The following is a 15,542-nucleotide window of genomic DNA, read 5'->3' on the forward strand; positions in this document are numbered from 1 at the left end:
ATCAGGGAAGAGCTCCAGGTACATGTTTGCTGTGAGAATGATCCACTCTTGGCTAGATTTTGTGCATTTTTACAAAAGATTTTTTTAAAGATTTCTCTTGGAACTTCCCTGGCAGTCCAGTGGTTAAGACTCCACACTGCCAATAGAGGGAGTGTGGGTTTGCTCCTTAGCTGAGGAACTAAGACCCCACATGCCACAAAGTATGGCCCAGAAATTGGGGAAAAAAATGAATAAAGGACACATTTTTTTAAAAATTTGTTTTTTTCCTTCTTGTATCCTTCCTTCCTTCCTTAGGTTCTGGAATGAATTTGCTGCAGATTCAGGACAAAGTCTGGTCACAGGCTTGCCTTGGAGCCTGTGCACCTCACTTAGAGGAGAAGCTTGGCCGGCCGGTGCCATCCTGCTCTGTTGTAGTAGGTCCCCTGCCCATTGGCGAGGCTCACCGGAGAGCTGGTTTGCTGTTGGGGAAGTGGTATAGTACACACACGCACCCCCCCCACACACACACACATCCATCCATTTACATGAGGGCACGCACACTTGGAACTTTGTCTAGTACAAGATAAGTAGTTGACGTGACTCAGTGCACAGTGTCTGGATCCCTGCCTTGTGTTCAGGTGCTCAGGCCTGGTTGCGGATTCCTGCCTCGTGGCAGGGGTGAGGGGGTGAGGGGGTGAGAGGGGTGGGGAGTGGACTTTGGAAAATTGCGCCCTGGAAAATAATTAGAATGGGAAAAGGATTGAAGGCATATGTTCTGGGTGATTGCACTCCTTAGGAAAAAATGCACAAGATGGAAATTTAAGGGATAGGGACCACCACTGAAGCTTGGGGCAGGCAGTCTGGAGAAAATAAAAAGAAGTGCCAATGATCTGGGGTGAGCACGGGCCCTGGAGCCGCACCATCTGGGGTGGAAGTGGGCTCTGCTGCTAACCGCCTTTGTGACCTTGTGCCTGTTTCCTCTTCACTTCCACTGTTTCTGGAGCAGTAGGAACGCTACTACTTTCTATCTGTCAGGCTGTTGTGCAGAATGAATGAGGTGATACATGTAATGTACTTAAGATGGTGCTTGGTCCCAGGGCTAATATGAAGAACATTTGGGATAGCCACATGCAGAAGAATGAGACTGGACCACTGTGTTACTCCAGATACAAAAATTAATCCATAATGGATTAAAGGCTTGAATCTAAAATTTGAAACCGTAAAACTCTGAGAAGAAAACAGGTGGTTAGCTCCTTGATACTCATCTTGGCAGAGATTTTTTTTGCATTTGAAACTAAAAGCAGGGGACTTCCATGGTGGTCCTGTGGCTAAGACGGCACATTCCCAGTGAAGGGGGCCCAGCTTCAAACCTGGTCAGGGAACCAAATCCCACCTGCCACAGCTAAGAGTTTTCATGCCACCAAAATGAAGATTGAAGATCCAACGTGCTGCAACTAACATGTGGCATAGCCAAATAAATATTAAGGAAAAAAACCTAAAAGCAGAGACAACTAAAGCAAACCCAACAAATATAACTACAGCAAAATAAAAAGCTTCTGCACAGCAAAGGAAACCATTAACAAAGTGAAAAGGCAGCCTACCAACTGGGAGAAAATATTTGCAAAATCTACATCTGCTTCTCTGGTGGCTCAGATGATACAGAATCCGCCTGCAGAGTGGGAGAGCTGGGTCCAGTCTCTGGGTGGGGAAGATCCCCAGGAGGAGGGCATGGCAACCCACTCCAGTATTCTTGTCTGGAGAATCCCATGGACAGAGGAGCCTGGCGGGCTACAGTCCATGGGGTCTCAAAGAGTTGGACATGACTGAGCAACTAAGCATACATATCTGATAAAGGGAACGATTCGGTGAAAGAACTTTAACCATCGGTGTGGCACCCATGTTCAGAATAGCCACTGTCCATGCTCTGGTTTCTCCTAGTTGGCCAACTGAGTTCTTAGAGTGCCCTGCGCTTGGCCATTTGGTGGGAAGCACCTTCCCACACCAGAACAAGTGGAAGCGCTGAGTGGGGCAGAGTGTTAGCTGTGAGGGAGACCAGAGCACATGGAGAACCAGGCTACCACGAGTGCCTCCTGTTGGCAGTTCCAGCCATGGAAACACTTATCTATCAACAGTAGGAGCTGAAAACAGCCTTTGCCACCACAAGCAGAATGTCAAAGCCAGATCATCATCATCATCCCGAGGGTGGGCTTTCCAGGTGGCTCAGTGGTAAAGAACCCGCCTGCCAATGCAGGAGACATGGGTTTGATCCCTGGGTCAAGAAGATCCCCTGGAGGAGGAAATGGCAACCCGCTCCAGTATTCTTGCCTGGGATAGAATGACCATGGGATCGACTGAGCACACACATATCACCCAGAGGGTGCTGTGAAGCCAGCACACACAGCTAAGGGTGTCCTGCCCCATAGAAGCAGACAATTCAGAACCCAGGCAGGCTGAAGCACATCAGAAAGGAAAAAATGAAGGGCGAACAGAAAACAGCCAAGCCTCTGGGACCGGTATTGCACACGGCTCTTAGTTTCCAGTTGATGGAGAGCAGTGTTTTGTCCACAGCAGCCAGCTTTGTTTGCCTTACACCAAGAACACATGCCTCCAAGAGGGGCCTCATGCAAATGCGAGCAGCTTGAGGAACAGAAAAGAACTGATTTGGAAAAGTGTGTTTTCGTTTGAAACATATGTACTCACGTGATGGGGGGAAACAAGGAAAATTCATGTTTTCTGTCATCTCTTTTTCTGAAGGTGGTGCCCAGATGGCTTTCTCTCCCCTTCTGCAGGAAGATTTTTGGAGATGTCATGTAGCGACACCTCCGCCTTGCAACCTCCCAGCCCACCTTTTTCGCCAGCAGTTGTGGCCTCATGTGTCCCTTGGCAGCCTCCTGCCTGAGCTGTAGCTCATTTTCCTCTTCTGCCCTGGGGGCTTCTGGAACTCTGCAGCTGTGCTCTGCCAGCCTGGGGGATCGGGGTTAACCGCCCCCCCCCCCCACACACACACACCTTTCTCCTGTGAGGAGCTGTTCAGAGCTGCTCCCTGTCCCACCCCCAAGAGGACAGCCTGCCTCAAATGCTGCCCACAGCCAGCACCGGCTCCCCAGAGTACCCTTCCGTTTCATTCTTTCAACCCCCACCCTCATTTCCTGGGGTCACTTCCCCAAATAAGCCACCTGCACAAGCCCTGACTCAGACTCTGTTCTCTGAGGCAACCCAGGCCAAGACATTTATCTCCCAGGCTTTATTCTCATGGAAATCCGAAATGTTGGATGGAGCAAAGTGGTCTTCCCAGACAGTGGGAAATCCCTTTTCTAAAAGTTTTTCTGGCTGTGCTACTGGGCATGTGGGATCTTAGTTCCTCGACCAGGGAGCGAATTCACGCCCCCTGCAGTGGAAGGGTAGATTCTTAACCACTGGGCCACTAAGGAAGTCCCAGGAAATCTCATCATTTATTTTAAATTTTTGGAACTAAGAGAAAGTCAGGGAAAGAAGAGGGTGCGGTCGGGGAGCTTTCTTTTCATAACTATGCTTTCTAAAGACTGTAGGTCTGTCTAGAAGGTATCCCTGCCCTCTGATCCCACAGGAAGTCTTGAAGGGGCCCTGAGAGCTTTGGTTCCTGGTGGAGGCTCCTCCCCCACGGCGCCTTTCCTTGGTTTATTTTCTTTAGAACATTGACCTCTGCGTATGCATGTCTGATTGCTCATGACCTGATTGCTGGGCTGTTAGAGCATGTGTGTAAGGCATTATCTACTTCCACGATTTTTAATGTAACATCCGGAATTTGGGGCTTACAAAGCGAGCCCACGTTGGGGGCGGTTTTATTCTAGCTGCCTTGACTCTCAAAATCAAGCGTGCCTTGAGGCAGTGGGACAACTTCGTGTTCATGGTTCCCGCCCCGTGCTGGGCTCCGCTGGTGTTCTGTGAACAGGACGTCCCGGCTGTGATGAGCCTCTCGGCCCCGCCCAGGCCTGAAGGTGGGCAGCTGTGCCAAGCAGGTGGGATTTGCTTCTGTGGAACACACTTGCTTTCTCTCCTCAGGGAGCCATCTCTTCCTACTTTGTCCAGCGCTATGGGTTTCCTCCAGGATGCAAAGTGGTGGCCTTCACTGGGGACAACCCAGGTGAGTACCTCTTGGGACTTCACCCCCCCAGTAGCCTGCTTTGGTCCTTGCTGAACACTGGCGGATGCCAACCAACCTCCTGGGGAGGCCTGTCTGGCAGGCCCTCTCTCCGTGGCCACCTGCTCCCCTGCTGGCCTGAACACTGACTCCCTGTACCTGCCCCGCCTTGGCCCTGGCTGTACCCAGAGGAGCCACCCAGGGCTGCCCAGCAAGGTGAGAGCTGATCAGTGGAGGAAGACAGTCAAGCCCACCCTCCCTGACCTGCCTTTTCTGTTCCAAAGTAAGCATCTCAGTTCCTCCACCTCTTCCTCCAGTACCCAGCGTTAAGACTCTCACCTCTTTTCTGATCTGTTGTTGTTCAGTCGCTGAGCTGTGTCCAACTCTTTGCGACGCCATAGACTGCAGCATGCCAGGCTTCCCTCTCCTTCACCATCTCCTGGAGCTTGCTCAAGCTCATGTCCATCGAGTCAGTGATGTAGATACGACTTACTCCTCATCGAAGCCTCTTGTCTCCTCTTCCTCCTTCTCTTCTCTGGGGTTTCCCGACAGGTCTCTCAAGGAAGGCCAAGTGGCCCCAGACTGCTGCCCCTCACCTCATCCCGGCAGCCCTTTTCCTAATGAGCCACCAAATCAGGGTTGATGGAAAAAGTAAACAGAAATAGAATAAATGAAATACAATACCAACTGGAACTCAGAGGAAGGACAAATGATGAGCTAGTAGTATAAGTGTAACTCAGGCATTGTTTGAACTTCAAACAACATGCTTTTTCAGTGTGTATCCCAAGTTATTTGTCTGAAATTGAAATGTGACTGAGTGCCCTGTATTTTATCTGGCAACTCCATGCCACATCGCCACCCTGTGCAGCCATTCCTGCTCTAAGAAAGTGAGCCTGAGAGGTGCATATGAAAGGATTTGGGCTGCTTTGCGGGTGGAAGCTGGGGTCTGGCTTCAGCTTTCCTCCTGGCTTCCACACCCACAGCCTCCCTGTACTTGCCTCCTACTGGTTATGCAGATGAGGATGTGGAGGGCAAAAATAAAGTAAAAAGAGGCACTTGTGTTTAGGAGTGGAGCTGTGTCCCTAAGAATGGAGCTGAAGGTCTTGTTAAAATGCACGCATCGTCACAATGTGTCGTGTGTTAAGTCGCTTCAGTCGTGTCTGACTCTTTGTGACCCTATGGACTGTAGCCCACCAGGCTCCTCTGTCCATGGAATTCTCCAGGCAAGAATACTGGAGTGGGTTGCCATGCCTCCTCCAGGGGGTCTTCCCAACCCAGGGATTGAGCCCGTGTCCCTTATGTCTCCTGCATCGGCAGGTGGGTTCTTTACCCCTAGCACCACGTGGGAAGCCCTTCATCATAATGATGATATTAAATTCCATATTTCCTGCAGTATCTATGTGTACTTTTGTGACCAGGAGAAAAAAGCATTTAAGTTGCCATTACTGCTGTTTCTGTCCCCAGTGTAAATAGCACCCGTGGTGCTCCGAGGTCTGCTCTGAGCCCGTCTGCTTTGGAGCTGGGGGCACGTGAGCATGTCCCTGCCACCGTGTGGTTGCGTCAGTGTCCTGGCTGTGTCCCCTCCCTTCCAGGGTGACCGCCACTCTGGCATCTGCTGGGAGCTCCCAGGAGCCAGACGAGGGCCGCCCTGTCCCTGAGCAGATTCTGTAGCCCTTCGCATGGAGCCCTGTTGTCAAGGCATGAACCCAGACTCAGAGCAGGTTTTGGGGAAGGGCCCCTCGTGTTCCTTAGGTGCCTGAGATGAGGTGAGACGGAGGCTGGTGGACATTGACCCAGTTCCTGCAGCAGTGAGGTGTGAGGCCTGTCCTCCTGGCGCTAATTTGAGAGGCAGCTCTGGGCTGCGACGGGCGTGTTCTGGTGCCTAGGCTTCCCCGGGGATGCCAGGCCCCCAGTTCCCATCTACCCTAAAGGTTGAGGGGCCCAGTCTCCCTCAGAAAAGAGCAGCTGGTGCACAGCTCAGGACAGCCCTACACTTTGCGGGCCAGGTTTGTTTTCTTTTAAAATGGAAATAACTTCATCAAGTCTCATTAGAAGAAAAATATATCTATATATATTTTCATATTGGAATATAGTTCATTTGCAACATTGCGTTACTTTCAGACGTCCAGCAAAGTGATTTAGTTATACATAGACATGTATCTTTTTCAGAGTCTTTTCCCATATAGGTTATTACAGAGTGTTAAGTAGAGCTCCCTGTGCTTCCTTGTTGCTTGTCTATTTTATGTATATTAATGTGTGTATGTTAATCTCAACCTCAAAATTTATCCCCTCTCCCCTTTCCCTTTTGGTAACCTTGAGTCTTTTTAGAAAAATGTATATTCTTGGGCCTACTCTATCAACTAGAAGAATGTCAGGGAAAATAATGGGCCTGCTTTTTTACCACTGAAACATGAGCTTCTGGGCAAGTTTGAGAGGGAATGACAAAGAAGCAGCTTTTTAAACCTTCCTTTGGGGCTTTGCTTTCAGGTTGAATGTTGGAAGTACCAGGCAGGTAGCCCTCAGCCAGTCCCTCCCTAAGTCTGACCTTCACTCTCCTGCCACCTCAAATAATGTGTTAGTCTTACGCTTTTTTCTTATATACCAGGAATACCTCTTCATTGCAGGAACAGATTTTGAGTACTGACAAACCAAGGGAAGAATGTAAAAAAATCATCCATGATCCCTTAATCCAGAGATAACCACAATTAAAATTTTGAGGACTAGTCTTTCTAACTTTCTTTTTCTGTGCCCATAAATAGCACATTTTAATCAACCAAGGCAGTGTTTTTGTGAACTTCGTATGTGGTTGTCTCGGGCTCCACTGCTCTGGCATTTACTTCACCAGTCTCCCTCGGATGGAAGTGGGAGGTGAGGTGGGAATGGCTTTTAGTATTTAGACAGTGCAGACATTGTCCTGTCCCTTGTGCCTGCAGGCTTAGAGGTGGGATTCCTGAGTCCAGAGCTCTGACACACTGGTCTATCAGTGAGCAAGGCAGATAAACAAGCTGCCAGGGGCCTCATGTCAAAGGGAACAGTCAACATAGTCTTGCCCCTTTCCTTCCCAGCTGAGGTCGGGGACAGCCCCATACTCAGGCCTTGCCTTTGTCTTTCTTGGCCTTGTGTGTCCTAACAGAGGGTGGGGAGTGTGGATCCCTGTAGATGCAGCTTCTGAGCCCAATCAGAGGCCTGGAGCACAGAAACACCACCCTCTGGCCTTGGTTGTTGTCATTTGGTCCCTCAGTCTGACTGTGAGCCCATGGACTGCGGCACACCAGGCCTCCCTGCCCCTCCCTATCTCCTGGAGTTTGCCCATGTTCATGTCCATTGAATCTGTGATGCCATCCAACCATCTCATTCTCTGTCGCCCTCTTCTTCTGCCTTCAGTCTTTCCCAGCTTCAGGGTCTTTCTCAGTGAGTTAGTTCTTTGCATCAGGTGACCTAAGTATTGGCGCTTCAGCTTCAGCATCAGCCCTTCCCTTCTAATGAGTATTCAGGGTGATTTCATGTAGGATTGACTGGTTTGATCTCTTTGCTCTCTAAGGGACTCTTCTTCAACACCACAGTGCAAAAGCATCAGTTCTTCAGTGCTCAGCCTTCTATATGGTCCAAGTCTCACCTCCTGGCCTTTGGGGCCTCCTTGGCCCTCGTCCCACCCTGCTCCTGCCTCTCTCTCAGCTTGTAGGCTGGGGTTGGAGGTGGGGGCTTCACTCCTATCTGAGGGAGGTGACTGGTTTGCTAAGTGGCTCGCTTGCGACCTCCAGCTAACCACAGGCTCCCCTCCCGTTCTCAGCTTCGCTGGCAGGCATGAGGCTGGAGGAAGGTGACATTGCGGTAAGGTGACCTCTCCCTCCCAGAGGCGGGGTCAGCTCCTGCCCCAGGGGACGAGGGTACTGGGTGTCAGCAGCATCCTATCAGTGGGGCATCCAGGGTCAAAAGGCAGCTGAGGGAGGGGAGAGGGAGACCCAGGCCCCAGGGCCTGCCCACAGCTCCTCTCTTAGGAGGTCAGTTGCCTGTGCTGAGTAGACAGGTCCCCTGCCTGCCTTGACAGTGAGCACAGGCAGAAGGGTCAGACCTCGGGCCAGAGGACTATGAGCCCTCCAGGTGATAAAGACATAACCCAGACCCTTCTGCTTCTAGTGGGAAACCAGTCATCACCTGATCCATGACTTAGAGGTGGTTGTAGTAAGTTCTAGAAAAACAGCCCACGGAATTCGTGCTAGCTGGAATCCAGGGAGCTGACTTTGGATTTTGGTGTGGGAGGGTCAGCAGAGGTTTCGCTGAAGAAATGGCGTTTAATCCAAGGATCTGCAGCCTGGACAGTGAAGCGATGAGGGGGTCAGGGCGGCTCTGCTGGAGTGCCAGAGATGGAGCCGCCTCACTTCTGCCTGTCTCTCTCCAGGTCAGCCTGGGCACCAGCGACACGCTGTTCCTCTGGCTCCAGGAGCCCACGCCCGCCCTGGAAGGCCACATCTTCTGCAACCCGGTTGACCCCCAGCACTACATGGCGCTCCTGTGGTAGGCTGGGTGTGGGGGAGGAGGTGTGGGCAGGGCTGGCACCATGTGGAGCCCCCGCGGCATTCCACTGAGCAGGCTCTGGGGGCACCTGAGACCCCAGGGACTCACTGGGTCTTGCTGAGAGCAGAGTTGGTGTGGGGGTGCGGTGGGGGGAAGTGCCCAGGACCTGAAGTCTCTCCCAAGCCCAGGTACAAATTCCATCCCCAACACCTGTATTGCGTGTGGCCTGAGGTAGACCCCAGAGCATATCTTAGCCACACTTTGCCCATAAAATGGGAGGATCAAGAGGTTTACTTCATAGTGATGTTACGACGTATCTGGTCCACAATGGTGGACCTTCAACCAATGGCAGTAAGGGCATCCTGCCTTCTGACAGTTCTCATGAAAGGGGTTTGTTCTGCATCTTCCAAACAGGCATTTGGCGACCTGCTGGAAGCTACCAAGGGAAGGTTTTTAGCCTTTAAGCTCCAGGAACCACTGGAGAATATGTCAGTCTAGTAAATCTGGCCAGTTCTGCCCATTGTCCAGAGGGTACAATGTGCCGAAACCACAGCTCTTGTCTCTCCCTGGGACTCTTTCGTGGCAGCCTCCTCTGTAGACAGAGCTCCCAGGACAAGTGCATTTTCTGGTGACTCCTGGGGAGGTGCACCGGGCTTGCTACATGAGGCGGAACCTCAGGTCCTTGCTGTGCACTGGCTGGGGTGGGGTCCAGCCTGACCTGCAGCCCCTCTACCTGGGACTCTTCCCCAAAGCCCGTGGATCCACTCAGAATGCACCTAGCACCTTCCTCAGGGTTGTGTGTGCACTTCTGCAGCTTTAAAAACGGCTCCCTGATGAGAGAGAAGATCCGCGATGAGTCCGCTTCTGGTTCCTGGAGCGAGTTCTCCAAGGCGCTGCAGTCCACGGAGATGGGGAACGGCGGAAACCTGGGTAGGCTGCTGAGTGGGCCTGTGAGGGAACAGCTGCCGGGGGGGAGGGCAGGACAGGGCCGGGGAAGAGCCAAGGGGAGCCCTGACTGTCTCCACGTCTGCTCCATGGGCCCTAAAACTCATGTGGGACCCCCCCGATCTGAGTGAGGCGGGGAGCGGCAGACCAGGCCAGAGCTGCATCTTCTGTGCCCTGGAAGCTCCTGGTGACAGCATCAGAGGTGGCAGCCACAGTGTCTGCTCTGCCCCAGTGCATCCCCATGTGCAGCTTTCTGCCCCAGACACCAGGTCCTGTTAGGAAAAGTGCCCCGCCCTGGGGCAGGCCATCTGAGCAGGGAGGGAACATGCCTCCCTGGCTCAAACCTGTGCTGGCATTTTAGGTAGGGTTGGACAGCCAGCTGCCCCCTGGCTTGGGCTGCCAGGTGAGTGTAGGAAGAACTGTCTCCATGAGGAGCTAGCCTAGGCCTTTCCAGTTTCCCTCTGTCTTGCTGGAGAGAAGGACCTTAGAATATTCACAGTCTCCTCCAGGGAATGGGAGGCCCAGGGAACAGGGATGTAGGGTCATTTCACCCTGCTTTTTTCCAAAGCTGTTGAGAAGCTGATCTTTTATTTTTGACCACTGATAGCTAATCTTTTCCTGGTCTTGTTTCAGGTTTTTATTTTGATGTCATGGAAATCACCCCAGAAATTATCGGGCACCATAGGTTTAGTGCAGAAAACCATGAGGTATGTATGTTATTGGTCAGTTGAGCTACGTTGACTCCATTTTTGACTATTAAATTTTTAAAAATACCTATGAAATTATGCTAGCTTTAGGGACCTCATTCATTTAATCAGCCAGTGATAAAACAAATACTTGAAAAAAAATTTTGATTTGAAGTATAGTTGATTTGTAATACTGTGTTAGTTTCAGATGTGCAGCACAGCGATTCAGTTTTTCTTCAAATTATATTCTGAAAAAATATGTAACCTGTATATACTTTATAGGTTATTACGTGATATTGACTATGATTCCCTGTGCTATTCAGTAAATCCTTGTTACTTATCTATTTTATGTACAGTAGTTTGTATCTGCTAATCCCATAAGCCGGAGATTAATCCCATACAGACGGAGCCTGAGCTCTCCCATGCTCTGACTCCCTAAAGTCCACTTTGGGGTGAGTGAGGCCGTGAGCGCACGTGTGCGTGTGTGTGCGCGTGTGTGTGTTTGACAGGCAAAGTCAGTGGTTCAAGAACACCACTATGGGTGAGCTCCAGTGGAGGCCTGTCATGAGCACCAGATCTGGGCTATTGTTTAAAAACACCACTCACACACACACACACACACTCACACACACACATACCCACAGACACACACATACACACCACACGCATACACACACACACACACACACATGCACACATACCCACAGACACACACATACACACCACACGCATACACATACACATACACACACACACAGAGTGAGTGGACAATGAGAGCTCTTCACTCTGTCCACTTTCTCCTGGAGACAGGTCCTGGCATTCCCCCGGGATGTGGAGATTCGAGCACTGATCGAGGGACAGTTCATGGCCAAGAAGATTCATGCTGAGGCGTTGGGCTATCGAGTCAGTAAGTGAGCTGCCGGGGCGCTGTGTTCTGGAGTGGGGCCCAGGGGTCCTGCTCACACACTGAGGTGCTTGAGACCCTTTCTGCCTTCAGACCAGGCCTCGTGGACACTTTTAAGGCTCCGTCACGGGGTCCTTGTTTTTGCAGGAAGGAAATAGAGCCTGGACCTGGTGGGGGGATGAAGTGGACTGTTCCTGTGGGCAGGCATAGACTAGGAGGTGGGTTGTTCCTGCCTCTCTGCTCTGGCACCAGTAGCCTCATCTCCTGGCCAGGAACTGTAGGATTTGAGAGATCTCAGCCCCATCCTGCAGACAAAATGTCCTAAGCTCGGGATCCTGAGGACACAGGCAATGCAGGTGGCAGAGGTCTGGGTGGGGCCATCACTGAACCTTCACCTTCTGGGCACACCCCTGCCCGTGGGGCACAGCTCTGGGCATTTCAGCTTGAACAGGGAAGAGAGGGGATGTAGAACCACCGTCAGAACTGAGAGACCTGCAATGGAGAGGGCAGAACCAGGGCCGGGGCAGACCCATGGGAGGAAGGGACTTCTAAGAACTGAGCGATGGATGGGCAGCTTTAGGAGGTCAGTGAGTGCCCCTACTGATGTTGCTGGAATGGTCTGGGGGAGTCTGAAGGATGTTGGACCAGCCGACCACAGAGTCCAGGTTTCCGAGATGTATTTATCCCTCTGGGCAGCAGCTGTGGTCAACAGAAGGTCGAAACCCCTGGAATCCTCTCAGCTTGAGGGTCTCATGATACTTCTACCGACAATCCAAGTCCTGTGGAGTGTGTATTCTATGTCTTTGAACCTATCAGGTAAAAAGGACACTTTAAAAGTAGGCACTAGGTAAACCTTTTTGGAAACCCGTTAGGCAGCAGCTATTAAAGCCGCGTACAAAGCCACCTGGCAACCTCACTTCCCGGCGGATGCAGGACAGAGATGCGGACACGTGTTCACTAAAGTCGTGCAGGAGGCCACGCCCCGGGGCCCTGTGCTTGACACCCGTGCTGGAAACAACCCAGTGTCTGTTGAAGGTAGGATAAATGCCTCGTGGGGTGTTCAGATGACATGATCCTACGCAGAAATGAATGTAAACCAGCCTCAACCAAGCACAGCAAAATGGATGCGTCTCACAAATGAAAACGCTGAGCAGAAGAAACCAACCCAAAAGTGTGTGTGACAGATTCCGTGTACAGCAGATTCAAAAGCAGATGAAAGTGTCTGCTGTGGTTGGAAGTCTGGTTGATTGGTAGTTACCTTCCGGGGGCTGTGGTGCCTCTGGGGCGCTGGTGAGACTGTTTCATAGGTTACACAAGTGTCTTCAGTTGGAAACATGTCAAGCTGTCAGCATATGGTGTGCATGTGCATTTGTTAGGATGTATACAGCGCAACAACATTTTTTTTTTAATTTTTAAGATTTATTTATTTGGCTGCACCAGCTCTTAGCTGCAGCATGCAGGATCTTCGTTTCAGCATGTGGAATCCTAGTCCCCTGACCAGGGAAGGAGCCTGAGCCCTCTGGATTGGAAGCGTAGTGTCTTAGCCATGGGACCGTGATGTTGGAGAAGACTCTTGAGAGTCCCTTGGACTGCAAGGAGATCCAACCAGTCCATTCTGAAGGAGGTCAGTCCTGAATATTCATTGGAAGGACTGATGCTGACGCTGAAACTCTAATACTTTGGCCACCTGATGCAAAGAACTGACTCATTGGAAAAGACCCTGATGCTGGAAAAGATTGAGGACAGGAGGAAAAGGGGATGACAGAGGATAGATGGTTGGATGGCATCACTAACTCAATGGACATGAGTGTGAGTAAACTCCAGGAGTTGGCGATGGACAGGGAGGCCTGGTGTGCTGCAGTCCATGGGGTCATAAAGAGTTGGACATGACTGAGTGACTGAACTGAACTGAACTTTTATAAACAGTCCCACTCTTCTCCATTCTTCCACCAAAAGTGTAAAAAGAAATTCCCCAAGGGTCTCCACAGGCTTCTAAGCTCCCTGAGAAGTGAGCCCAGATGAGCAGGACAGGGCCGGAGCTGAGGTGGACATGAGTGACTGGCCGGAAGGGTTCTCTGGTCGTCAGCAGGGGGCACTTTGGGGGGCTGTCCCCACTGGCCCAGTATGTAGGGAGGGGCAGTGAGGGTGGAGAGGCCTTCCTGGGCTCCAGGGGACTAGTGCAATCATGTCAGCATTCCCAGCCTCTGAAGCAATTCTTGTGCAAACAGCATAAAGTTACTTATCCTCTTAGCAAGCTTAAGGGGGCGAATCAAACCTGTCCTTCCAGCTCTGCTGAGCTCCTCTCAAAACAAGATCACATGAATGGACACGCTTGAACCTAAAAGGGCACAAGGCTGCACGGACTGCAGGCATCATATTCCCGGCTGAGCAGCTTGCAGGATCTTAGTTCCCAGACCAGGAATTGAACCCAGGTCCTGGCAGTGAAAGTGCTGGGTCCTAACCACTGGACTGCTAGGGAGGTCCCTCTCATTTCTTCATTGAACAGTCATAATCTCATTTTAATAATGTCTAAGAAGAATAAAAAGACGTCTGAAGTAACACTGGTGATCATGATGATAGCAGGTGTCAGTATGTGCCGAGTGTCTACTGTGTGCCCAGCCCGGTTCCTAAGCACTTTATCTTTATTAACAGCAATATCTCTGGGGTGGATATCACTCCTGCTTCCCAAAGTAGGAAACCAAGGCTCAAGGTGTTGTGTCACTTGTTCTAGGCTGGCAGACCTTCTGAACCAAGCCAGTCTGGTTCTAGACTCTAGATTCTTAACCACTGGGTTACATCTGCTTCCTGGGATTAAGGAATGATCCCTGTCTTGATATTTAGACACCAGGAGACATATGCGCCCAGCTGGGTGGGGCCAATGCCATGGTTCCTTTTCAGCTTACGTTTCCACGTATGTTTCATTATGTTTAGGTTGACTTATAAGAGCAACAAAGACTTAGGGACTTCCCTGGCGGTCCAGTGGTTCAGACTGTGCTTCCAGTGTAGAGGGCACGAGTTTGAAACTTGGTTGGGGAGCTAGGACCCCACATCTTGTGTGGTGCAGCCAAAAACTTTTTTTTAAAAAGCAGCCTTTTAATAGCAAGTTTTGAAAACAAAGGAGAAGAAACCACCTATAATCCCATCTCCTCTCCCTAACCACTTGCAGTCTGGGAGCACTTTCTTTCAGTCCCCTTTATGAGCTTATTTTTATAAAGCCAGAGTCCTGTTCCCATTTTACCTACAAAGGGTACATACAAACCCAAACTCTGTCAGAGCCTTCGTGGTGCTTCACATCGCGCCCAGCTGACTCCTCTTGCAGTCGTGAATGGAGTATGGTTTGATTTTCCAACATGGAATCACACGGGAACATCTATCCGTGCATCCTGAATTGTTTTCTTAGCTGGCTGTCATCCCTTCCCCTCTTCCCAGCCCAGGCACTCTCTTCGTGGCCGAGGGTGAAGATGGGGGAGGCTGAGAGGGGCTTATAACATTTGTTTTCAAATACCTGCATAATAAATAAATGCCTTTTTATTGTAAAAGAGTCCTGTGACACAGGAGTATAGGGATGTAAGCACTATGAGATTACAGAGCGCTCCCTCTGTTTTCCCGCCCTGCCCCAGCTTCCACATCACCACTTAGACGGCCTGTGGGGGAGGCGAGGGGATGCGGAGGACTAGCTCTGCCTTTGAGACCCCTTTTTCATACCAACACCACCTAATGCCTGGCGGGTTCTCTCTTCTGGTTGTTTATATGCCTCTAGAGGGTCACTACGCCACCTATCTTGTACTACAGGTATGGCAAGTCAGCATTTAAGGGCTCATCTCATTTCAGAATTTATTTACACTTGTTTCCATTTACAACTTATTTGTGGGAGAGTGGGGCATGCCACATGGCTTGTGGGATCTTAGTTCCTGACCAGGGATTGAACCCAGGCCCTTACCAGTAAAAGTCCCAAGTCCTGACCACTGGTCCACTGGAGAATTCCCTGCGTTTACCACTTTTTGTTAGCATTAAATATATATATATATATATATATATATTTTTTTTTTTTTTTTTTTTTTTTTTTTTTGGTTCAGTGGTCTCTCATTGTTACAGTACAAGGGATGTTCTTTCTTGACCATCTCCACTGTAACCTGAAGTGGAACTATATGTCTTTTACTAGATGGCAGTTTATTATTTTTCATTGTGGAAGATATCTTGCATGCAGCAGAATATATGCTTCATACAGCTAACTGTAAAAACAGAGTAAAAAATCAAACACCTGTTCATTGAGCACTCTGGTTAGGAAGTACAACACAGGCTTCCCTGGTGGCTCAGTGGTAGAGAATTCACCTGGCAATGCAGGAAACATGGGTTCGATTCCTGGTCAGCTACTGAGCCCGTGCACCGCAAC

At 50.4% G+C, this 15,542-nt stretch overlaps 1 protein-coding gene across 6 annotated transcripts in view; it reads left to right on the forward strand.

Annotated features, from left to right (window-relative positions):
• The window catches only part of XYLB (xylulokinase), a 42,206-nt gene that overhangs the window by 13,519 nt on the left and 13,145 nt on the right, over positions 1–15,542 (forward strand). For 4 of the 6 annotated variants that reach the window (XR_008706029.1, XM_055557477.1, XM_055557479.1 and 1 more), the window contains 6 exons: positions 295–472; positions 4,021–4,102; positions 8,499–8,614; positions 9,429–9,544; positions 10,193–10,266; positions 11,056–11,152. Coding sequence is in view for 5 of the 6 variants with exons in the window: in XM_055557477.1 (XP_055413452.1) it covers positions 295–472; positions 4,021–4,102; positions 8,499–8,614; positions 9,429–9,544; positions 10,193–10,266; positions 11,056–11,152 (663 nt within the window). In the remaining variant the exon portion in view is untranslated. Of the gene's footprint in view, positions 1–294; positions 473–4,020; positions 4,103–7,889; positions 7,931–8,498; positions 8,615–9,428; positions 9,545–10,192; positions 10,267–11,055; positions 11,153–15,542 lie in introns of all 6 variants that reach the window. The other 2 variants (XM_055557478.1, XM_055557481.1) reach the window with 1 other exon arrangement.

Source organism: Bubalus kerabau, chromosome 20 (assembly GCF_029407905.1).
Source record: "Bubalus kerabau isolate K-KA32 ecotype Philippines breed swamp buffalo chromosome 20, PCC_UOA_SB_1v2, whole genome shotgun sequence".
NCBI lineage: Eukaryota > Metazoa > Chordata > Mammalia > Artiodactyla > Bovidae > Bubalus > Bubalus kerabau.